At 35.1% G+C, this 25,984-nt stretch overlaps 2 protein-coding genes across 16 annotated transcripts in view; one reads left to right on the top strand and one right to left on the bottom strand.

Annotated features, from left to right (window-relative positions):
- The window catches only part of FAM237B (family with sequence similarity 237 member B), a 166,508-nt gene that overhangs the window by 56,512 nt on the left and 84,012 nt on the right, over window positions 1-25,984 (top strand). The gene's annotated exons all lie outside the window — the stretch shown is intronic.
- CFAP69 (cilia and flagella associated protein 69) overlaps window positions 1-25,984 on the bottom strand; it is a 61,277-nt gene that overhangs the window by 22,904 nt on the left and 12,389 nt on the right. For 2 of the 4 annotated variants that reach the window (XM_023250327.2, XM_023250330.2), the window contains exons 3-13: window positions 25,701-25,766; window positions 23,234-23,343; window positions 20,521-20,597; window positions 18,098-18,196; window positions 14,566-14,715; window positions 14,284-14,461; window positions 12,114-12,237; window positions 9,261-9,309; window positions 9,049-9,170; window positions 5,895-6,111; window positions 2,649-2,813 (exon numbers count right to left, since the gene is read on the bottom strand). In XM_023250327.2, coding sequence (XP_023106095.2) covers window positions 2,649-2,813; window positions 5,895-6,111; window positions 9,049-9,170; window positions 9,261-9,309; window positions 12,114-12,237; window positions 14,284-14,461; window positions 14,566-14,715; window positions 18,098-18,196; window positions 20,521-20,597; window positions 23,234-23,343; window positions 25,701-25,766 — 1,357 coding nt within the window. The remainder of the gene's footprint in view (window positions 1-2,648; window positions 2,814-5,894; window positions 6,112-9,048; window positions 9,171-9,260; window positions 9,310-12,113; window positions 12,238-14,283; window positions 14,462-14,565; window positions 14,716-18,097; window positions 18,197-20,520; window positions 20,598-23,233; window positions 23,344-25,700; window positions 25,767-25,984) is intronic. The other 2 variants (XM_023250328.2, XM_023250331.2) reach the window with 2 other exon arrangements.

Raw genomic sequence — 25,984 nt, 5'->3', positions numbered from 1 at the left:
GTCATTGCTTCTCTGTTAAAGAAGTCATTGGCATTAGCAGGAAGGGGTGGAGTTATGTTCCAAACAAAGTAAGAGGGCCACACAAATCACAGCTTATTTCCATAGCTAGCCCTGAAGGGATGATTTTTGGTCCCATTAGAACGAAGGACAGGTGCTGGATCAATCTCTAGGGGGCTAGTTGAGTATGCTGGAGGCCCAGTTTAGGAGCATGCCAGGGAAAGATAGGCCAATGCTCCTTTATTAGGAACACCTAGGAATTCAATCTCATTAGCCAGAGGTCAGATTCTCCTTTCTAGAGGATTTCATTTTCCTTCCTACTTGAGTGCAGGTATGTTACTTTTTATGTTGTCTATCCCACATGTTATGTTAATATTGAATTATTTCCTTCATATTTCAGTATCTTTTAGCTCCTTGCCTTTATCCTCTCCTTGTTCTATTCTTTTTTTTTTTAATGTTTATTTTTGACAGAGAGAGAGAGAGAGAGCGCGAGCGCATTGTGGGGGGGGGGGCAGGGGTGCAGAGAGAGGGAGACACAGAATCTGAAACAGACTCCAGGCTCTGAGCTGTCAGCACAGAGTTGGGGCTCGAACTCATGGACTGTGAGATCATGACCTGAGCCGAAGTCAGATGCTCAACCGACAGAGTCAGCCAGTCGCCCTCTCCTTGTTCTAAGTCATCAGATATATTTATTCCAGGTTCCTTTTCCTAATACATCATTATACTTAACGTCCCTAATCAAAACCACTAATGGCTCCCCATGCCTAAAGACAATGCTATTCAAAACTCTAGCTTGGCTCCTAACTAGACATATATCTCATATTATTTGTTTTCCTAAAACGTTTATTTCCAATTTCTGTTTTTTATTACTTTTAAATTGAAGTATAGTTGATGCATATGTTCAGTTTTATGAAGACTTCACTTAAGCTAGTTCAGCACACGTCATCATACATATTTTGACACCATGTCTCTGCCCCTGCTCTTCCCTTGCTTGAAAAACCATCTCTTATTTTTCTGTCTCAAAACTAGCTTTACCCTCCTTCCTACCCAAGCTCAATAAAGCTTCCGGCTTAATCCTGCCAAGATTACCCAGCCTTAAAAACTATTGATAACCTTTTAGTTTCTGTGGTATTTACTCTCTGTATTACTCATTAGGGGCCTTACTGATGGTGTTAGGTAACACATGCTATTTTTCTATGATAGACATCTTTTGTTCTCATTAAGGCCAAGGTCCTGTGCCTGCACAAAGAGTATTATAAACATTTGCATTTACAATGCAATTACTATTTGTTGAACAAACTATTTGTTGAGCCTTCTGTTGGATTAAGGGAAGGCCACTACTGCCTCTAAGAACTCACATGATAAAGATCAGCTTCTTTCAAGTTAAAGGGAAAGGATTTTAAGAAGAAAAGAATCCTTCTACATTTGTTTTCCCGTGTCTCTACCCCACTTCCTACACAGGTAAGATTAATACTCCTTCCTGGACATATGAAAAATTGTATTTTCTAGACTCTATCCAGTTAGGCTGGTACTGAGTTCTGTACAATGGAATGTGCATAGAAGTGATAATATCTACTTTTGGGTTTGGTCATCCTGAGTAAAGTCATCAAGAGAGTGAGTGTTTTTGCTTAGCACCCTTCTCAATATCCTCATTTTAACAGGCACCGCTATTAAAGGGTACCACTCTACTCCACTAATGATGGAAGAGTAGGCACTTTAACTTAACATTTAGAAGAGTTTTTGAGTAGGCATTTGTAATTAATTGACATCCAACAAATTATCTCTTACTCATGAGGCAATTACTGAATTTGAATATAACCAAAATAGCTCTTTTCAAAGTCAGGAAAGGTTAGGGCCAGAGGACTATTTATTTCTTAACTAGAAAAAGGTAAAAAGCTTTTAAGGTGTTCTGAGTTTATACTGAGCTCACATGTATGTACTTTGGGGTAAGGTGATTCAACAGTCAAATCTAAGTTGAAAATCAAGGATATGGGGCACCTGGGTGGCTCAGTCAGTTAAGCATCCGACTGGCTCAGATTATGATCTCATAGTTCATGGGTTCTAGCCCCACGTCAGGGGCTCTAAGCTGACAGCTCAGAACCTGGAGCCTGCTTCAGATTCTGTGTCTCTCTCTCTCTCTCCCTCTCCCCTGCGCGCGCTCTCTCTCCCTCAAATAGCCCCCTCAAAAATGAACATTGTTTTTTTTTTAAATCAAGGATATCCTGATATTTCATAACAGAAAAGAATATCCTATGTACATATCTGTATATCCCAGCATACCAGTGTTCTGGTATGTCAGATACACTGGAAAATGGAATGTTATCCTCTTCCTGGCCAAAAAGTAGTGATCTTATTACTAGAAAAATGAAACAGTAGCCCATTACAAAAAAAAAAAAAAAAAAAAAAAAAAAAGATAATACTAAATGAAATAGTATCTGAATTGAGTAAACAGATGTTTACAGAATGAGTGATCATGATGTTTTAGTAAAGACAAACTGTCTTATACAGCAACAATATGAAACAAAAATCAAGAGAATATTCAGGGGTTTTTACGCTATAAAGACAAAATAAATTTGTAAGAAATATTTCAAACAAAACCTCTAGTTTATAAATATTCTACTTTCATAAGTATACAAACATGTTATGTTTACCTATCAGTTGCTGAATTGTTCCCTTTTCACAAAGATCATTGTTTAAAGTCTCATCCTCAAGATAGACCATGGCTCTCAAGAGTCTTAAACTGTAACGCATCTGGGCAAACTTGTTGCCACGGCCGCCTGTACCATGGTAACTATTACCATGACTAAAGAAGGAATCTGTGGAGAAATATTAATAATTTAATACTTTGTATCAACTTACAGCATAAAACATTTCAAATAAAATAGAATCCATCAAATACCTTATATATGTATGCTTAATTTTAAAAAGATGTTAAAATTTTGTCATACTTGTTTTTTTTAGAGAAATAAATAGTATCCTTTCCCCCTTCTCCTTCTCTTCCCAGAATGGAAATATGCTTTAAAATTTTACTCAAATGTGTCATATTGTGTGTATCTGTGGTAACTTGCTACTATTCTTCAGCATTACGGTTTTTAAAGTAGTCACACTCTTACAGACTGAAATATTTAATTGCTTTCAACATTCATTTTATAAATAAATCACAGTTTATCCATTCAGTAGTACAGACTGCTACAGTGAACATTCTGGTTCATGTCTCTTATTCCCACTGAGAAAGGTTTTGCCAAGTGACACCAGAATCATATAGGAGATACCCACATTGAATTTTACTTAAATTCCTAAATTGCTTCCCAAAGTGGTTATATGGATACAATGTATAAGACCAATAGATTTTCCCCAATCTGTTAAATGGAAAATGATAGTTTGTTGTTATTTGAATTTGCATTTCTCTGAGTACCAATAGGGTTTAATATCTTTTAATGTTTTTTTCCTTTTTTTAAAATTTGAGATTTTGTGATTTGGCAGTCCCTATTCTTTGTCACCTTCTCTACAGAGTTATTTTCTTCTTGAGTTCTTTATGAGCCAGAACTCTAATCTTTTATTATTCACAGAAGTGGTAAATGTATTCTCTCAATTTGTAGATTGTTACTTTATTCAGATTTAGTCACACAGGCAATTCTAAATTTTACATGCATTCATCTTAAATTTATTATTAAATGCATTCATCTTCTGTATAGTTTAGGCTCTTCTGGTTTTTAAGTCTTTCCCTACCCTGTTATCATGAAGATATTTTCCCATGTTTTCTTCTAAGATTTTTACAGTTTAACTTTTCACATTTTGGGCTTTAATTTATTTTGCATTTCATTTTTTTTTAACAAGGTGAAAGAACCTAATTTTTATTTTCACTGAAAGCAATATCATCTCTGATAATGCCAACCTCCCATATATTCTATTTTCATTGATCTATTCCTTGTCTAATACCGTACAGTTTAAATTACTATAGCTTTATGGTAGGTCTTGGTAAATAGCAAGGCTAGTTCTCCTTTCTTTTTTACAATAATATGCATTCTTTAAGAGGTTCTTTAGGGGTACCTGGGTGGCCCAGTCAGTTAATTGTCCATCTCTCGATTTTGGCTCAGGTTGTGATCTCACAATTGTGAGATGGAGCCCCGTGTTGGGTGCACACCTAGTGTTAGCACTGCTTGGGATTTTCTCCCTCTCTCTCTCTGCCCCTCTCCTGCTTGTGTGTGCTCTCTCTCTCAAAATAAATAAATAAACATTTAAAAAAATAAAAGTGTCTTTAGAAGTAGCATTTTGTTTAAAGCTAAAATAACGTTCAAAAAAGTACTGTTGAGTATTGTGTATAGGTTAAAAATGGGTTTCTGGAGCTAGAATGCCTGCATTAAATCCTGGATGTGCCATTTCCTGTGTGACCAAGAACATGTTATTTATTTTTTTTATTTAAAAATTTTTTTTTAAATGTTTATTTTTGACAGAGACAAACAGAGCATGAGCAGGGGAGGGGCAGAGAGAGAGGGAGACACAGAATCCAAGGCAGGCTCCAGGCTCTGATCTGTCAGCACAGAGCCTGACGCAGGGCTCAAACCCACAGATTGTGAGATCATGACCTCAGCTGAAGTCGGACACTCAACCAACTTAGCCACCTAGGCGCCCCTGTTATTTAACTTTTTTGATTAAGTTCTACCCATCTGACCAACAGGGATAGAAATAGTACCTATAACCCCTAGATTTGTTGTGAAGACTAAATGAGTTAATACTTGTTAGGTGTTTAAGGCCTTCCACACAGTAGGTACTCAATAACTGTTAGCTATAAGTTTTCCACATGTTAGGCAGCGTTTCCTCTTTTTCCTTATAATCTTTTGTAAACATAAGTGATATAAAGAATAGACTGAAGAATTGTTTTATTTACTGCACAGCAGTTTACCAAGAAAAAAATTAGTAACTCAGCATATTAGAAAATAGAGGATAAAAAAAATCAGCTATAATTTTTTCCCTCTCTCATGGATATATGATTTTCTTGATCTACTGAAAATGTATCATACCAAATTATTTCTAGAGCAAAATTACTACGAGAAAAGAATGCAGTATCTTCCTTATAAACGTTTTTTTTTTTTTAAAGAAAGTCATTTCTTATTTCCTTTCTGAGAATGATGAGAATTGAAATAAAGTATTTGTACAAATTGGGAGTTTGCTAATTTGGTAGGCTATTTGTGGAGTCATTACTTCTGGCTGGAGATTTTAAGCTCCATGAAGGTAGAGATTTTATTTTTTTGAACATAAATGTATCTTTAGCAGCTAAAACAATATCTATATCCAGTAAGTATTCGACAAATATTTGTTGAATAATTAAAATATTTCCAGGACTTGGGGCGCCTGGGTGGCGCAGTCGGTTAAGTGTCCGACTTCAGCCAGGTCACGATCTCGCGGTCCGTGAGTTCGAGCCCCGCGTCAGGCTCTGGGCTGATGGCTCAGAGCCTGGAGCCTGTTTCCGATTCTGTGTCTCCCTCTCTCTCTGCCCCTCCCCCGTTCATGCTCTGTCTCTCTCTGTCCCAAAATTAAATAAATGTTGAAAAAAAAAAATTAAAAAAAAAAAATATTTCCAGGACTTAGTATAATTGTTGGATAAGCCGAATGATAAAAAATTTAAACCAGGTTATATGAATGATTTATTTTACTGAGAGGTACGCGTTACCTATAGTTAGGATATTTACTAATGTGTCAGACTTCAAATGAAATCTCAGATTTTTTCCCTTAAAACAACATGTAAACACATGAATATATTTACATGAATATAAATCACAAGAAACCAGATATATATTTTTATTTCTTTGCTTTAATTAATTTTATTTCTTTTTCTATGCATATATTGAGAGTTCCGTTGAAATTTGTAAATTAGAATTTTCACAGGGATCACTCACCTTCACTCTCACACCATTGTAAGAATGCAAGGACTCGAGCATTTCCCTGACACAACATATACTCTTCTGTTAGTAAAGGAGCCACTGATGACAAAGTGGCAATTGCGTGCAGTTGTAATTCTTCATACTGTGCTGCAGACCATTCAATTGTTTTGTGTTTCTCAGGTTTTTTAACATAGGTAAACAAAGCCAAGATAACTTTGCCATCAATTAATAGCTATGAGAAAGGGCAAAAAGTACTTTATTAGAAGCATAATTAAAACAGTTTTATTTAATCTAAGAAAATTAAAAATTTCCAATATTATGTTTTATTATGATTAAAAAATTATTTCCTTCCTAAAGATCCCAGCCTATGTTAAATAGCAAAACAAAAAACAAAAACAAAAACAGCAATTGGCTATGATCCCCTTAATCTGGGATATGCACTCTCTAGCTGACAATTATATAAAGCAAGTGTTAATGTTTTCATATATGCTGCTTATATATGTAATTTAGCTTCTGCCTATTATTAAACCACAGTAGCAGAAAATTTGGAGCAAACAAACTGCTGCCATTTCTCTCTTCCCTTCACTTTCTGAAAAAGAAACACTTCACAGACTCAATTGTATACTATAAACAAATCAATTTTATCCAGAATAATGACTATGGCTAACTTTTAAGCACCTGCAATATAACTTATATAAATTTTCTATTCAATGAATTCCACTCAGGTCACAAGCCATATTTATAATTACATGCCTAGAATTTTAAAATGGTACTGAATCCATTATTTCACTAAAACAGAACAAAAATGTATAGCTATTAGAATAGGACAATGTTGACAGTTGACAGTTGTCAATGTTATAGCTAATTCTTTTTCTTTTCTTTTCTTTTTTCTTTTCTGTTTTTAGAGAGAGTGTGTGCCAGCAGAGGAGAGGGGCAGAGGTGGGGGGAGAGAGAGAGAATCTCAAGCAGGCTCCACACTCAGCTCAGAGTCCAACACAGGGCATGATCCCACAACCCTGGGATCATGACCTGAGCTGAAATCAAGAGTTGGACACACAACTGACTGAGCCACCCAGGTGCCCCACGGCTAATTCTGATTGATGCTTATATATGGTTCACAAGATAGCAACACATGATATGCTATATTCTATTCAATTTTCTTTTCATTTGGTATTCTTTTTTATTTAAATTTTTTTTAACATTTATTCATTTTTTGATAGAGACAGAGCATGAGTGGGAGAGGGGCAGAGAGAGAGGGAGACACAGAATATGAAGCAGGCTCCAGGCTCTGAACTGACAGCACAGAGCCCGACGCGGGGCTCAAACTCACGGACCATGAGATCATGACCTGAGCCAAAGCTGGATGCCCAACTGACTAAGCCACCCAGGCGCCCCTTCATTTGGTATTATTCTATAAAGATTTTTTCACAATAACATCTATGATTATTTTCTAAATTTTCTACTAGTCCATGTGGAATGAACACAAGATGTAGATGTGAGAAAATAGGAATAAGAACAACAGCTAGTTCTAGCATTACTATAAGTACTAAATAGATAATGTTTTCTTAATTTTTTCAATGTTTATTATTTTTTTTTTAATTTTTTTTTCAACGTTTATTTATTTTTGGGACAGAGAGAGACAGAGCATGAACGGGGGAGGGGCAGAGAGAGAGGGAGACACAGAATCGGAAACAGGCTCCAGGCTCTGAGCCATCAGCCCAGAGCCTGACGCGGGGCTCGAACTCATGGACTGCGAGATCGTGACCTGGCTGAAGTCGGACACTTAACCGACTGCGCCACCCAGGCGCCCCTCAATGTTTATTTTTGAGAGAGAGAGAGAGAGAGAGACAGAGAGCGAGCAATTGGGGGAGGTGCAGAGAGAGAGAGGGACACAGGATCCGAAGCAGGCTCCAGGTTCTGAGTTGTCAGCACAGAGCCAGACGTGGGACTGAAACTCATGGACCCTGAGATCATGACCTGAGCCGAATTGGGAGCTTAGCCGACTGAGCCACACAGGTGCCCCTAAGTGGATGTTTTCAAAATACTCCATGAACTTCAAATAATAGGACATATATTTATCATCATTACTATTAATGGACCACAAACTTACAGCATAAAACAAATTAGTTGATTCCACTGCTTACATACTGTATTAAGAATCTCACCACAGTTGTTATGCTATTTGACTCTGTTGTCAATTAAAATTGGTTTATAAATTGTAGTGTACATTTTGTCTCCATAGCTATCATTTTAATAGTTATAGAAGACTCCACTGTACTAATAAAACCATATTTTATGGAATGATTTTCTATTTGGCAATTCAGAAAATACACTTAGTTTCTATAGAGTATATATTTTTGATGTAAAAAATAAAGCTATGGGACACCTGGGTGGCTCAGTCAGTTAAGCGTCTGACTTCAGCTCAGGTCATGATCTCATGGCTGGTGGGTTCAAGCCCCATGTCAGGTTCTGTGCTGACAGCTCAGAGCGTGGAGTCTGCTTTGGATTCTGTGTCTACCTCTCTCTCTGCCCCTCCCCCATTTGTGCTCTGTCGTTCTTCCTCTCAAAAATAAGTAAAACACTAAAAAATTAAAAAAAAAAGCCATAACTTTAAAGACAATTTTTCTTTCTCTGGGCTTTTTTAGTGTGTGTGTATGTTTTTCAAAGTTGTAATACCGAAAAATCCTGAGCTCCTTTAACCCTCATAATAATTCCATGAGGTAGGTGTTATACCCATTTTGAAATTAAGATATCTGGGATTTTTAGAAACTAGACAGCCTATGTGGGATCACGTCGCTAGAAAATGGCAGCAATGCATTCTGCCTGACTAAAGCCTTAGTCATAATATGATCAGAGACAGACTATTAGGCTGGATGGGCCTATATGGATTTTCTTTAATTTTTTTTCTTATTCAAGAGATCTAAATACATAAATAAATCAGTAAGGTTCTCCTGCTTTTATTTGGCTTATGTGGTTTAAATTTAGGTAAATTCACTGTTTATTAAACAGGTAATCAAAAGAAATTTTGCAAAGATGAAATTCTGCCCAATAAAAGTTACTTTCTATAGTAAACCTATGTGTTGATGAAAGATTTGCAGTCATGATTTTTAAAAAGTTACACTACAAAGTGAGGCAATTTTAGCTTTGTTTTGATTGCTTTTCTTTTTACCTGTATAGTAGGTAAATCTTTACATAAGATCACAATTATATTGAATAGCAGTTTCTTCAACTCAAAATCTTCATAGGAATTAGAAAGCTTAAGACCTTTTACCAAAGGATTTTGACTTTTAACTGTTAGGAGAAAAAAAAAGAAAATAACAGCTAAAATAATGTATAAAACTCATCAGGATAATTATAGGTTGAAAGCTTTATAGTTTTTACCTTCATTAAAAGTTGCAAATAGTATCAAATCCCTGGTAAAGCCACATTCCTAATAATAAATACACAGAAGGATGATTTAATTAGATGGAAGTTACAGATGTCTGTATTTACTTAATATTTAACTATCTTTATCAGATTCCCTTTGTCATTTATTTGACTTCATAAACTACTCACAACAGAAAGGGATGAAAGCAAGAAATGTGAAGCCAGACAAACTTGTAATTTATTTAATATAAACTTCCTTCTGTTGGTTCTAAGAAATATTTTTAGATTACTCTATATTTTATAGGATGCTATTTAAAATTTGGTAAGAACCCAAAATGTATTAAGACTATAAATTACTCGTGTAATTTATTATTTATACCCTTAAGTGACAAAATGAGGGAGAAAGATGTTATTTTCGACAGCTTTTCTTCTTAAACAACCCTGCTTGCCACCTTTACCCCAACCAATCTCATTATGTCAAAGGTTTGGTCAAGAGATAACATAACATTTCCTAGCTAACATTAAAAGGCCTGAAGAATAAACAGAATTGCAAACATTTCAGCATGAGGTAACTCATTACTGACAGAGATATCCTAATTGGACTTTGTAATTAGGGAGAGTTTACAGGGACAAACCCTGGGCTTTAGAGCTTGCAGCATTTCATTTGTACTGCTTTAGGATCCATATAGTTTCTTTAAAAAAAACTTTTTTTAATGTTTATTTTTGACAGAGAAAGAGACAGAGTACGAGCCGGGGAGGAGCAGAGAGAAAGAGAGGGAGACACAGAATCTGGAGTGAAGTCCAGGCTCTGAGCTGTCAGCACAGAGCCTGATGTGGGGCTCGAACTCACAAGCTGTGAGATCATGACCTGAGTCGAAGTTGAAGTCGGATGCTTAACCGACTGAGCCACCCAGATGCCCCCCTATAGTTTGTTTAAATGTGAAGATGTTATATGACTCATAAAATGCACCTGGATGTTTCCAAAGATGCTAATGAGAACTTATTAACTAACCAGGGGCTTCCAGAGAAACATACAGGTCTACCCATACATTGCAGCCTTGAGTAGGAAGCTATGGAGGATTGTTGCCCCATTTGCACATTATAAATTCCATGACTGTTCTTTGTTGGGATCATTTGATAACCATTGATATGAGACTGAGGCCTTCACTCCCAAATTTCCTTTAGGTACAACTTAGAAAGTGTGTGGCTGATATGTGAATGTCATTGCCAAAGATCTCTACTCTGGGGTGTCAATCATTCAGTAAGGCTCAGCTTCTGGGATGGCAGAGTAGCTCCTATGAAAAACCTTTCTTCAGGTAACAATCATAAACCCTGACCAAAATATAAAAACAATGGTTTTGTGACCAAAACCAAGCAGATGCTGGAAGGGACTCAGAACTTTGAAGAAAGAAATGGATTTCCCATTTTTTAAAAAATGCGAACTGCATGGGTTTCCCTTTTTTAAAAAAATGGCTTTTAGACTGAGGCCAGGCCCTAGTCTACACCTTGTATGGATGATACAACTCAGAGTAAAGCTGTAATCTTAGTGGTTTGAAGACTCAGAGGTCAGAGGTAATCTCAGGGCAACTGCTACTACTGGAATGTGAAAAGAGAAATCCCACATAAAGGAGAGAGCCACAGAAAGGGAACCTCAACTTCTGTGTATAAACTCCCAAATCTCTGGCTAATGCCTGAATCATGCCAGGGCAGGGAATTCTCAAGCATCCCAAGTGAGGCCAAAAGAAATGAACTCAGATTTGACCTGTCATCCACCATAGGGATGAGTAGCCAAACTAAATGCCTATTAATACAAAAAAAGTATATACTTGTCAGAGGAGTACACCAGAATCCATGGTATAGATGCTCATAATAAGCCAAAAGACAGGAACTCTCAGCAGAGAAATATAAACTATAAAAAAGGAAACAAAAATTTAAAAAAAATCCCAAAAATGTAACATCTGAAATAAAAATGTACTGGATGGAATTAATAACAGAATGAAGAGGATAAAAAAAAAAAAGTCAGTGAATTTACATATATAGACCAATACAAATTATTGAATTTGAAGAATAGAAAAATTATTGAAAAAAGTGAACAGAGCCTCATGACAAACATACATGTAATCTGAATTACAGAAGAAGAGGAGAGAGAGAGGGGCTGAAAAAAATACTTGAATAATGGCCCAAAATTCTCCCAATTTAGTAAAATTAAATACTCAGGAAGCTCTATGAATGAACCTCAAGCAGGATAAACAAACACAAAACCACATCTTGGCACATCATAGTGAAACTTTTGAAGACCAAAGATAGAGTGAAAATCTTGAAACAACAGCCAGAAAGAAATGTGATACACTGTCCATGGGGAAACAAGTTGAAATAATAAATATTTCTTATCAGAAACAATGGAAACCAGAAGATGCTAAAAGATAAAAATGTTCAACTTAAGAATTCTATATTCTGTGAACACAGACCTCAATAATTAAGCTGAATTAAGGATATTCTCAGATAAAAGAAACTAAGGGAATTTACTGCCAGCAGCCATCAGATCTCCATCACAAGAAATGGCAAAGGAAATTCTTTAGGTGAAAGAGAAATGATGCCAGATATAAACTCATATTATCAGAAAGCAAAGTAACGTATCATAAATGGTAAATATGTAAGTAAATTATAAAATATTAAGAGAATCTCAAGTTTCCACAAGGTTGCAAAGAAGAACTGGCAGAGTGCAAGGGTATCGGTGACCATAATGACATTACAATATACCTGGGCATCACAACAAAGTTCATAACTATTACAACATAGTTTAGGACTCCTTCCCCCCATACCAACTACTTCCACAATTAAAATTAATGCAATTTGATTCATACTTACAATCATTGGTGCTCCAGGATTTTGAGCTATAATTGTGGTGATTACTAATATATCATTTCTAAGCTGACGATCATAATGACTAAAACCTCTCATAAACAGATTTTTAAATACTTCCTTCAAAGTCCTAGAAAGCAAAATCATATCTTTAAAACATATTTTTGTAAATGCTACTTAAGTGTCTACCAACAAAAGCCCCATTTTTATTTTTATTTTTTAATGCTTATTTATTTTTGAGAGATAGAACACAATCAGGGGAAGGGCAGAAAGAGGAAGACAGCAGATCCGAAGTGGGCTATGCATTGTTAGCACAGAGCCTGATGCAGTGCTCAAACTTACAAACCCCAATATCATGACCTGAGCTGAAGTCTGAGGCTTAACAGACTAAGCCACCCAGGCACCTCCCCCATTTTCATATTATACTATTCATTTCAAAGTATTTGTAATCTTTTCTACATTTCCAAATCTGCCTCTACATAGGATTCAAATCTCTATCACATAAGAATCCATCAATCCAAATCTATACAAGGTGGGTACAGTGCTCTAAAATAAAGATTAATTCATATCATTTTCCTTTGTAAACTACTTAAAGGCTTTTCTTTGTCGTTAATATTAAAAAGTCCTATACCTCCTTACCAAGGCTAATCAAGCCTTTCATGTTATGGTCCCTGCTAATTAGCTTCATCTCTCCCTATTTTACTATTTTCTGCTCTCGATATAGTGAATTTCTTTCAGTTTTTTGTTGTTTTTTTTTAATGTTGCTAGGTTCTATTTTCACTTCTGTTCCCCTGTCTAGGACGCAAAACTCTTCTCTGTTGCCAATTCACATTTATCATTCAGATACCAAATTAAGGTTCATCAGGAAGTATTTATTAACTCTCTAAATCTACATCAGGTTTCCTGTACAATGGGCATTTGTTGCTTTGCCTTCTAGCACTCATTTGTCCTTCTTCTTCTTGCTTTCCTCTTTCTTCTCTTTATTTTGTTCTCCTTTCTTCTTCCTCCTCCTCCTTCTTCTTCTCATTATTATTATTACTATTGAAAGATTTTATTTTTTAAAGTAATCTCTACACCCAATGTGGGGCTTGAACTCACAACCATGAGATCAAGAGTCTCATGATGTACTGAATGACCCAGCCAGGTGCCCCTCACTTGCCCTTCTTATGATAACACTACCCTTATTTTTATTTGGGCATTTACTCTTTCTCCATTTTTGGTCTTGCAAAGATGCCTTCAGCTTCCTTTTAGCCAGAACATTTCTTTGTCACTAGTAATTCATTCTGGAATGGCATATAGCCAATCCAGACTACGCAGGGCCTACAGGGACTCAATTCGAAATATTTTCTTTGGACTTTCAGAATAGCAAGTCTTTTCTGCTTCATTTGGGGTTGTGATGATATGAACGTACACTTCCTAGGTCTCACCATGTGGATCTTGGGAATAAAGATAACACACTGGAAAACTGCAAAGGGATGACGAGGGCCCAACTCCTTTTATTTGCTGAGCCTTGACTACAACTGCCCACGAAACAAGTTTTATCCTTGACTTTGTAGTTACATAAGCCCATAAATATCCTAAATGGTTTAAATCTGTTGGTCTGGGTGTGCTGATTCACTCTTTCCTAAAGAACACGCAGCACCTTGTGATAATATCTTTCATAACATTTAGTTGCTACTGACTTGTCCATCTCATAACATCATACAAATTCCATGAAAGCAGAGACCATGTCTGCATTGCTTTCATTTGTATTTCTATGGCCTAGTAGTGAAGTTGGCACAGAGAAGACAATTACTTGATGAATAAATGAATAAGTAACTTAAAGGCTCACTTATATTTCTTGTTAATGCTTATTGCAACATCTGGAAGACAGTAAGTACTCAAAAATAAGTTTAGTGAATGAACAAATGAAGTAGTTCTTTTAAATGTATAATTTTACTTTATACTTATTCAGAGACATAACTTAGTTTTAATTAATTTACTTTAAAAGCTTTCCAAATAGAAAAAAAATGGCTTGATGTGCAGATGCATTTATACCACAGCATAAAAGTGATGTCCTGAAACATAGCCATTACATGACTCAAAAGCCTAAACACATATTCAAACAAGGATGTTAGTGATGTCACTGGCTATCATTTTAAGGTTAAAAAGCATTCCTATCTAACTACATACTTACAGCAAACATTCCAAGTTACTGAGCTGTTGTATGATTTCTTCCTTTGAAGATTTTTCCAATAAGTTCCAAAGTATTTCTGATGAACGAAACAGAAGCTGTCCAGAGGGATCTGGGTCATTGAGGTGGGCACAGATTCCACTGGCTGCTTGGGCTTTCATCATTAAAGTACAATTAACTTCTTAAAATAAATTTAAAAGTTATTTATGTTGTATAGTCTTGACATTGTTAAATAAAAACAAAAATAGTTGAGAATGAAGTATTTAAATTTAATAATATACAAACCAGAAGTTGAAAGATGTTGCAGAGCTTTAAGTACCCAAAGCTTCTCAACAAGTTGATTTTCAAGTAAGGCCAATGACTGGACCATTTTTTTTGCCAATCCTCCAACTTCAGCCATCTTAATCTTGTATGATGAACTTGCTTGCTGGTAACCTAAAAACAATTAGTTAAAAAATATGTACAATTATTTCACATAGTAATCATCTATGTTCAGACAAAGGAATGAGTAATTTATTATTATAAACAACAGCAATAACAACTTAAAAAGTGTATGGCATTTTAAAATGGTATAGCACAAGGACAGGCAAACTTTTTCTGTAAAAGGCCAAGTAATAAGTATTTTAGGTTTTGCAAGTTATAAGGTTTCTGTCTCAAATACTCAACTCTGCTACCATAGCACAAAAACAAGCATAAGTAATACAGAAAATAAATGGATGTAGCTGTGTTCCAATAAACCTTTATTTACAGTGGGCTGATTTTAGCTTTGGGGTCCATAGTTTGCTGGTCCCTGGTGTAAAATTTGAAATAGGACCGCAGATCCGAGGGGGCACATCTTGAATTCTAAAAAGGAGCAAAATATTTCTTATTTGTCCGTAGATATGCCTCCCCACAAAGAAAAGTGGTATGATTACAAATACTAAATGTTTTCACTATTTAAGTCAATGCATTACTTCAGTTGCTTTCAAGGAAAAATGATGATGTGACATGACAATGACGTAAGTGAAAATATAATGCGTTTTGATAAATGCTAGTGAATAAAATGGTATTTTAGGAAAGTGTGATTCTCGGCAATGCATAAGGATTTCCTTCTGCCTTAGTTCCTATGAGAAACATTACCTCCTCTTTTGACATAATTGCACAGGTGCCTGCCTGACTACATTCAATGAGAAACATTAAATAAACATTAGAGGGTACTTGCTCAGTTGATGCAGCTATTTCCTCTCTTGGTGCTGTGAGTTATCTAGCTCCCTGACTTCTTCACTTTTGAAACCAATGAAGTTCTTTGACTTTGCCATAGTTCTGAGAGGTCTGTCAGTTTGTGTTATCTTTCTGAATCTCATCTTTGGCAATGGACAAGGCCCTGTTCATTTCTGGGATGGGCTCTCTATGGTATACCCTAGTTACTTACTTTAGGAATTTAAAAAGTATGGAGGAGAAGAAAAAAAAAAGAGTATGGAGAGGAAAGCAAAAATTGCCTGTAATTTCACTATCAAGAGATAGCAACATTAAGATTTTGGTATATTTCTTGCTAATATTTTTAACGTACGCATATAATTTTAACAATATACTTATATGTGGAATTTTATATTCGATTGCAGCCACTAAACATTTTTTAAGATTCTCCCCATTCTGTAAAATATTTTCCCAAATCATGATTTTAATTCCATACTAATCTATCATATGGATGGACCAAAATGTACTTTTAAACTCCCTATATCTTTTTCTATTGAGTTCTATTTCTATGGAAGCATATAGTAATATTAAGGCTCGTGGACTGGATTCCTGTCTCCAGGGCTGTCTCTTAAATTGTTCTACTGAGGACTTTTCTCTGTGGTTCCAGATGTCCAGCCATGCCTACCACTAAAAACCAACTGTGTGACAGTGAGAGCATTGCCTAGGGCTCCTAAATTTTGGAGCCTGATTAAATTAAGGTCAGCCTCACCACACTTTAACTACTCTGTTTTATCTTAGACATCATTTGTCACTCTTTCTATCTTAAAGGGTGCCTGCCTCTTGCCAAGGTTAACCCTATCCCTGTGCTCTTAATTCCATCCTCTTCATGCTTTCTTTGGGACTTTCACCCTCCCATTTTCGAGTTACTAGCTTCTTGTTGTGTCTACAAACCTCATTTTCCCCTCTCCTATAAACAAATAAAAAGCAGTAAAACCCAAATATCCCTCTTTGATCTTCCTACCAGCTCAGCTCTTCTCCATCTTCTTCTTTTTTCTTCACCACCTGATCTCACAATTTAAGTAAGCATTCACTGCCTCTACTCCCTTACTCCCCCCACCTCTCTTCTGACAATCCTGTACCTGCCCTGACCACCTCATGGCAATACATCTACCAAAGGCAAGCTACAACTTTTCAGGTACCATATTAATTTGGCCTTTTCATTCATCAATCACCAAAGCCTTTACTACAGTATTTGATGCTAAAACCACTTCTTCCTTCATCAAATTTTTCATTCATTGGCACCTAAGACATAACAGTCCTGAGGTTTTCTTTCTCCTCATTGAGCCTTTCACTGCTGATTTCTTTGGGTCATTTTTTTCCACATGTCAATATGGGCACTGTCCATGCTGCCATTCTTGCTCCTTGGCTATTCATATGCTTATCTCCAGGCAAACTGAACTATCCTGATGGCTTCAACTTTCATCTCTATTTGTATAAATTCCAAACCTATGTTTCTGGTCTATTCTAAGTATCCATTGTCTACTATCTACCAAACACTTCTACCTGTCTATATCACCAATAATTCAAATGTGACATTTAATAATCTCCTTACTCTGTGCTTCAGAGGTCTTTCCATTTTCCTTAGTCATAAGTAATCTTTCTTTACTACCATAGCTTATTTCCTCATCTCTTAAGAAACTTATCACTTAAATTATTTATGTCTTCTCTCCCTTCCTATACTGATTATAAATTATAGAAACTATGAAGGTAGGAACTATGTCCTAAATAATATCATCCACGATGCAAGTGCCCCCTGGCTTGATACCACCCATTTCAGTGTGACTCATTTTACCATTATATATTAAGATACCTTAGCTATAATATACAGAACTTTCTTCCCAAAGATGAGTGAGAATGTTATTAGCATTTAGAATTTAACATCTAATTGGGTGGAAAAGATGTTGTGAATAATTATAGAAGAGTTAGAGAAACAATAAATAATATCATTAACAGTATTAAATAACATTAATAATAATAATTACAATTAAACTAATTTAGGCATTACTTTTAAAACTGTATCCTAAATATTTAGTATTAGAATAAAAATATCATGCAAATAATTATATATATATGTGTATATATATATACATATATGTGTGTGTATCTATCTATCTATATACATATACACATACATACATATATATCCTTCTTATAAAGGTCATGGATTTAATGATTTCTTTGGAGTCTTCCAGAACAACAGACAATATCTTAAGAGTAATTGGGTGAGGTTTTCCAAGAACCACTGACTCATCAAGACCCCTGGCTCTAGGGCGTAAGTGACTTATGGAGATGTGCACAGGACCACAATCCTCAATAAAAACCACAGGCCCCAAGCAAAGACAAGACTCATTCTTCTTTCCTTTCTGAGTCTCCCAGATGCTCTATCCATATTTACACTCTATGTCTTCAATAAACTCTGCTCTTACTACCTCTCAGCTTGTGTTTGAGTCCTGTGGGAATACCTCTGGGTCCTTGGATCCCACTAGCTTGCATCAATCCCACCATGTCTTTGGAGGTTCAAAGAGACAGAATAATGTTTTGTAGACGTAAGTTGTTACTAAAAGACCATTGAAAACTTCACCTGTAATATGCTTCTTTAGTGGTTCTGCATGATAGAAGTCAACAATACACTTACAAATTTGTATCCTCAATTCAGAATTTGGTATTTTCATTAATTCACCTGCCAGAAAGATAAATGAATGCTATTTAATAACACTGTCATAAGTTTATTTGCAAATTTAAATGTGTGAGTAATATGATTAAAAATATCCTCACTAGAAATTCAAGCTGGATCATGTATTTTATACATGCACACACATACACAACATCCATACATGAAATACCTTGGATCTATCCTTATAACATTTGGCCCCTCAATCAACTCAACCTCTTCTTCCCAAGGAGAAAGGAATGGTGATTAATAGCATAAATGCTGGAACCAGATGGTTTTAAGATTAAATACTGGCTCTGCCATTTACTACCTATGTAAACTTGTATGTTTTCTCATCTATAAAATTTGTATAACAACAGTTTCCACTTTAAAGATTGCTGTGGGGATTAAATGAGTTAATATGAGAAAAAGCTGAGAATAGAGTCTGGCATATAATAAGTTACTATTATTATTTTGGCAAGATATGGGTTATACACACACACACATATGCACATGTGTGTGTGTGTGTGTGTCCCAACTGGAGACTGGAGTTGGGAGAATCAACTTCAGGGCTGAACCAGATCTTGGTGGAATCTGTGAGGGAAACAGATAATGAGGTGTTCCTGGAAGATCTGTGATTTGCATTAGGATTTGCACAATGTTCACCTCTGGGAGTGGTCAGTGAGTAGGGACACAAATGGACCAAAGGAGAAAGCACATAGGAAAGCTTCACACTTGCTTTAGGAGTGCACTGCAAAAAATACCACTAAAATAAAAAAAAAAGAAAAAGAAGAAGAAAAGAAGACAATTTCCAGATGATTCCCTTAATTTTTTGAACACTTCCTTTTATGTTGAAAAATCATTACATTTTGGAAAAACTTAGTCAACAGAAACAACTAAACTTTTCCAACAAAACTAAACAAGTTTACGGGAAATTCTAAGGTTTCTCATCTGCTCCCCACCCTTTTAGTTCTTGTAAGTTTAGATCATCTCTCACGGTTTCCTGTTTTATCTCAGGACAGAGTACCAACATTTTCCCTCATACGTTTCCAAAATCCTGCTCTTGAATCAGAAATAATTATCACTTAGAAGAAAAAAGTAATATGACTTACTACTAGGTAAAAGCTGGAAGTTATTAGTAAAAATGAACAACATTTGTTCAACCCCTTATACTCTATACAATTATTTTAGCTTAAACTCATCTTTCCAGCAATTAAAAAATAAGGGACAGGACAGTAGTATTTGCAGTCAATAATCAGTGAAGGTAGCTCATTTTAAGCAAAGAGTTCATACTTCCTTCACTCTTCTATAGGCAGGCAAGCAGTTATTCAGCAAAGACCAGACTGACACAGTAATAAAGAGCCATGTATTTATCATACAAATGCCTGCCAACACTCTTATGGAGGCAACATTTAAAAACAATAAGGGCAATAGAGGCATTTTTTAATGTTATCATCCAAACATGCATCTTTTTTTTTTTAATGTTTATTTATTTATTTTGAGAAAGAGAGAGAAAGGGAGAGGGGCAAAGAGATAGGGAAAGAGAGTATCCCAAGCAGGCTCTGTGCTTGGGCCCAGTCCCACAAACCATGAGATCATGACCTGATCTGAAATCACGAGTCAGATGCTTAACTGACTGAGTCACCCAGGTGCCCCCAAACCTACATCTTTTATGTATTAATGTTATCATGTCCTTCTTTGGGTTGGCTTCCCATTGTAAATTTCCACTGATGGTAGAGATTCACAGAGTTCAAGTTTCGTATTAGTTTCCAGCCTGCCTGCTCCTTAAGGTCATCTTATCTAACTCCCCACATTTATTCTAATTTCCTCAACACCCTTACTCCATTCTAGCCCATAATAATTTCTCCCAGAATCTACCATAGAAGACTAATGAAACTTATTTAGATATAAAAGGATGTCTCACCATTTTATGATTTTATATAAAATTTTAGATTATTTAATGAACAATTTGGATCCCAATGATTCTAGCAATCAATTAGACTAGTAATTATGAGAGTTTAACATTGAAAACATTTTTGTGATTACTGAGAGGAACACATGTCTGATTTACAAAAAAAGTTAAATATTTCAACAAACTAAATAACATCAAGACAAATAAACATTTGCCAGTCCTTAAATTAAGGAACACAGAATCTTGTTGGTATTATAAAATGCCTAAGTGGATAATGATAACAAAAATTATCATCAAGCACGCTATGATTAATTCCCAACCAAAAACAAGAAAAGAACCTACATTTGAGGGACTCTAAGACTTAGTATATAAGACATTTTTTTCTTGACAGTAGGGCCTGTCGTATGTTACACCCCTCTACCTTAAGGAAATCTTAACTTACCCAGAAGAGCGATTGAATTAGCAGTATCTTCAGCATATGTTATTTCATCCGATACTTTCTTTTTCAAAAATGGCAAGCTTCAATAAGAATGAAGAACAAATGAATTATGTTTAATAAAGTCTGTAATTGAACCATTTGTAAAGTATGAGAAATCTTCCTTTCTAAAGAAAACAATGAAAATAATATCCTATTCTGTAGCCCTGGGAGAATTGGCAACCATCAAAAAAATTTTTGTTTCTAACTAAGTGACCAAAAGGAAAATAGGCTTATAAAAATAAAGAGAGATGGACATAAAAGGCAAAGGTTAAGAAAGCCATCTTGCAACACTGTATAAATAAAAAACTTAAGAATCCTCTTTTCTCTCTGAAGGCAAAGTAATAATGGATTACACGTATACCTCTATCAAAATTAGGAAGACACTGAATAATCAGATACAAATCACAGACCTCGGCTTACCTAGAACTTGAAAACTGCTCTGCTCAGGGGCTTTTAAAGTTCTGAAAATCTGATAAATGAATGGTCTATTTGTTCTCAAAGGTTAGTGACCTTTTCCTTATTAACTGGATTTTCCTTATTAACTGGATTAACTGGATCCTTGTTACCATCCACAAAATAACAAATACACTTTTTAAGACTCTAAAGAATCCAAGTTAACAAATATTAATTATATTAGACTTCTATTTCACAGCTACTATAAGCAAAGCTATTTGAAAATAATTTATTTAAAAATCATAAAAAGCAGGGCATTCAAACCTAAGTCATTAGTCTAAATGTGAAAGGAGAGATAAAAGTTATTTCTTAAATACAAAATATTAACTATTTTGGCATTTCATGAGTTCAAAATTTGAATCTCCTGTACTATATAAAGTATAATATATCCTCTCTATAGGACTTTTAATTCATGCTTTTCAAGAAAAATTTAAAGATATTTCAAGGGAAAGCTTTGAAAAGCACAATTTTATAAATGCCACAGAGATTCATTTTTTAGTGTTTGTTAGAACTTTTCACTTGAAACCAATAACTTATTACTTGTTATCCAGCTCGTTGTTGAATCTCTGAAGTGAAGAACTCTAAAATTACTTTTTGTCCACAAACTTTTCTACCAAAGGAAACAACCTAAAAGATAAGTCTAGAAAAGTTCTCTCTAAAAGGTTATGAAAATAATATGCATTATATCTCTGATATAGTGAGAAAAACATAGGCACCAAAAACAGAAAGGCTAGGTTTTATTTTTTATTTTCAATGTTTTTATCTCCCAAAAATGTCTTGAGGAAAGAATCAATCATGTGAGAGTGAGGTATGGAGAAATGCAGGATGAAAGCAGAAATTATGAAAGAAAACTATTAAATAATTTGAATAATTATGAAATATGAGGGAAAGTGAAGAGTGCAATTCAAGTCTGTCATATTATGTAAGGAAATATTCAGTTGCAGCTTTCACACAGAACCAGTTCTTGGTCAAGCTCCATAAGAGCATTGCTGTTGAAAGTAATGCTTATAAACCTGGTATTCTAGGACTTGCAGAGCCTCAGAATTTGAAATGATAACAATATAATCCACATCAATATCATAATTTGCAATTAGTACATTAAAAAAAAGAGAGAGAGGGAGGGAGCCAAACCATAAGAGACTCTTAACTGAGAATAAACTGAGGGTTGATGGGGGGTGGGAGGGAAGCGAAAGTGGGTGATGGGCATTGAGGAGGGCACCTGTTGAGATGAGCACTGGGTGTTGTATGGAAACCAATTTGACAATAAATTTCATATTAAAAAAAAAAGTTCTTTAAAAGCACCAGAGTAATAATTTACTTCTTTTTTTTTTTCATGGTCTGTATTAAAAAGTAAGGTATGGTAAAGGTATTCAATAAATGATTTTTGATTATTCAGATATCAAAGAAATTAAATGTATATAGTTATAAAATTTTAAAATATTATTGCTACTAAACCTAAAAGTGAGAGTTAAAACTACCATATATATATGCTCCTACTAGTGTTATTTGTGTATTAAAAGAAACATGCTATTTAAAAAGTTGAATTGTTAGAAAGATTTAGAAGGTTAAATTATCAGAAAGGTTTATTCCTACTTTGAGAAATCTCCTCTACTATATTATATTGAAACCTAAAAATGGATGTCTTGATTAGCTACTATGTGGCAGCAAGGAAGCAGAAGATATTCCTAGTTGCCCCAAATGGGTAAAGAAACAATAGTATGGAGGATAGAATATATTAATTTTATAATGCTGACCTCTAATTTACATTTAAAATATATATACCAAAAATAACTGGTGACATTTTATTCTTGATTGGAATTTGAAAAATCAATAAAACATGATTCAGAAGTTAATATATCTTTGAGAGTCAAATTTTCTAAACAGAGAAAAAAATACTAGGCAAACTATTTAGTATTGTTCATAAATTTTCTCAAAAATTCTCTAAAAAAATCATAATTTCTTGCTTTCATCTCACATTTATCATTCACTTGAGAGCAACTTATTGTGAGAAAAAATTTTAATATAGTTTAATCTCTTGTGGCTAGAATCTCCCATTACAATAAAATTGACCACCTCTGAAATATCAACTGGAATCAAGTGATCCAGTGAAGTTTTTGAGTTCTTTATCACATACTATACCATGAAGCATATCTTTGTAATATAAAATAAAATATAATAGTATGCTACATGCTAATGTAAAATAAAGTTAAAGAAAAAAACTTACCCACATAATTTTAGGATATTAAATGCCGATTCTATAAAGTGGGGCTGGTTTTCAATTTTTTCTGCACACAGATTCAGAATTTTAAATATTTGTGCTAAATCCCTTAGGGGCTTTAATATTTTTAGTTAAGAAATAAAATTAAGATTAATATTTTTATTAACATACTCTATAGCACTTCTCTCAAGAAAGTCTATAGAATTCCATCTATTTTGTTAAATGTGGTTGACACTTATTTTTTATTTTTTGACACTTTTAATTACACTAATTTTGAAGTCTAAAGAGGAAAACTTGGAACCATATATTTTTTAGGAATATTATTTAATTTTTGTCTCAGTAATCGCTTATTCAAAATATCATTTTCCCTTACCACACCTTTAGAATTTGATTGCCAACTACTACACCATGGATTCAGCTGATCAATAACTTACTATTGGCAATAAGAAATAACACATAGAAAAAAAATAATAGCTCAATTTTATACTTTGTTTTTCCCCCACCCACACACAAAACATACACTGCTCCAGAATAAGCAACCGAAACCTACCTTATTTATTTTATTAACATTATTCAGATGCATGTTCTTACTTTTATGTTGTAAATTGGCTGAGATTTTATTTCATTTAAAACTCATGAAATGAGGGGCACCTGGGTGGCTCAGTCAGTTAAGCATCCAGCTTCAGCTCAGGTCATGATCCCATGGTTAGTGAGTTCGATCCCTGCATGGGGCTCTGTGCTGACAGTGGGGAGCCTGGAGCCTGCTTCAAGTTCTGTGTCTCCCTCTCTGTCTGCCCCTTGCCCACTCATTCTATCTCTCTCTCAAAAATGAATAAACATTAAGAAAAACTAATGAAATAAAAATTTTGCTTTTATATTAGTCTAAAAGCAAAATTTATCTTCTCTAAATCTTGAGGTAACAGCACCTTTTATCTATTTAAAAACCCCAATTGGTGGGTGCCTGGGTTGCTCAGTCAGTTAAGCATCCAACTTTGGTTCGGGTCATGACCTCATGGTTGGTGGGTTTAAGCCCAACATCAGGCTCTCTGCTGTCACCACAAAGCTTGCTTTGGATCCTCTGTCCTCTTTCTTTACCCCTACCTGGCTCTGCTCCCACTCTCTCCCTTTCAAAAATAGATGAACATTAAAAACAAACAAACAAACAAAACCCCACCTGGTGCATAACAGCCAGTTCTGGAACTCTCTGTTACCAATCTGGTAAGATGACTACAGGGAGTGAGAGTTTCCTGTGACAATTGCACTGCCTTTTATAATAGCTAATATATGCAAAGGTTAAAACAGTAACAACAACAACAACAACCCAACAATAAACTGGTTCTTAAACACAGTTTTGAGCTGCACTGGTTTCCACATATTCTGATCAGGGTGGTATATACAATGGAAATAATATATTTGTATAACGTTTTGCAGGTTATCAAGCACCTGCATGTACATTATCTAGCCTTCCTAACAACATGATGAGGTGCTGTTATCCCGATTTTCTTAAGAGGTGGAGAAGTTAGTATGTTTATCAACAGTACAAATAATCAGGTAAATTGGTAAAAATAAGACTTCGACTTGACCCTCCTAACTACATCCATTGGGGCACCTGTAAAGTGACTCTTTTGGCACAGGTCATAATCTCACAGTTGTGAGATCAAGCCCTGCATTGGGCTCAGTGTGGAGCACAGAGCCTACTTGGGATTTTCTCTCTCTCCCTCTCTCACTGCCTCTCTCCCCTGCTTGTGCTCCTTCTCTCTCAAAATAAATAAATACACTTTTTAAAAATTGCCATTATCTGTGCAGAGTTAATCGCATTATAGTGTTTCTTCAATTTTATATTCCCTGGTAAACAAAAAATATAATTCTGTGAAAAATACAAAATGTTAGATATTTTCTGTGGTAGACAGAATAATGGATTGCCCAAAGTTGTCCATACCTTAATTACTAGAACTTGGAATGCAAATGTTACCTTACATGGCAAAGGGACTTTTCAGATGTGATTACGTTAAAAGCCTTGAGATGGGACTGTTATCCGAGATTATCCAGGTAGGCCCAAAGTAATCACAGGGGTTCTACATGGGAAAGAGAGAGGCAGGAGAGGATCACAAAAGATGTGACCACAGAAGCAGAGATGAGAGTGGTGTTACTCTGAGGAAGGGGCCATGAGCCAAGGAATGCCGGCCACCTTAAAAGCTGGGAAAAGCAAAGACAGGGATTTACATCTAGAGCCTTCAGAAGGAACCAGCCCTGCCAACACCTGACGTCAGCCCAGTGAGGCTGATTTTGGACTTGTGACCTCAAGAACTGTAAGAAAAAGCTTTAGGATGTTTGGTGACACTAAGTTTGGGGTAATTTGTTATAGCAGCAAGAGGAAATGAATACATTTTCTAATAAAAACTCTCCCATTTCAGGATAAATGAAACAAACCCATAAAGATCTAGATACAGATATAGATATATGTAAAGGATACAAGTCCATTCTGATAACACTGCACCAGTTTCTTGACAGATTTAAGTTGTTCTTCTTCTAAATCATCCTAAAACAAGTTATCTATTTTAGTTCTTTTGTACTGTTAAATACGTTGAGATATTAAAAATTTTCCTGAATATAAAAAGAAAGTAAATTGAAACTGTTAATTATTAAATTACTATATTATAATGCAAGCATTATAAAATATTTCCTCAAACAGTGAAGGTAAAAATAAATATATCATTTAAATTTGACTAGGAAGGGGCACCTGGGTGGCTCAGTTGG

Source organism: Felis catus, chromosome A2 (assembly GCF_018350175.1).
Source record: "Felis catus isolate Fca126 chromosome A2, F.catus_Fca126_mat1.0, whole genome shotgun sequence".
NCBI lineage: Eukaryota > Metazoa > Chordata > Mammalia > Carnivora > Felidae > Felis > Felis catus.
Note: the sequence above shows the minus strand (reverse complement) of the source record. Positions and strands in the feature narration are given on the sequence as shown.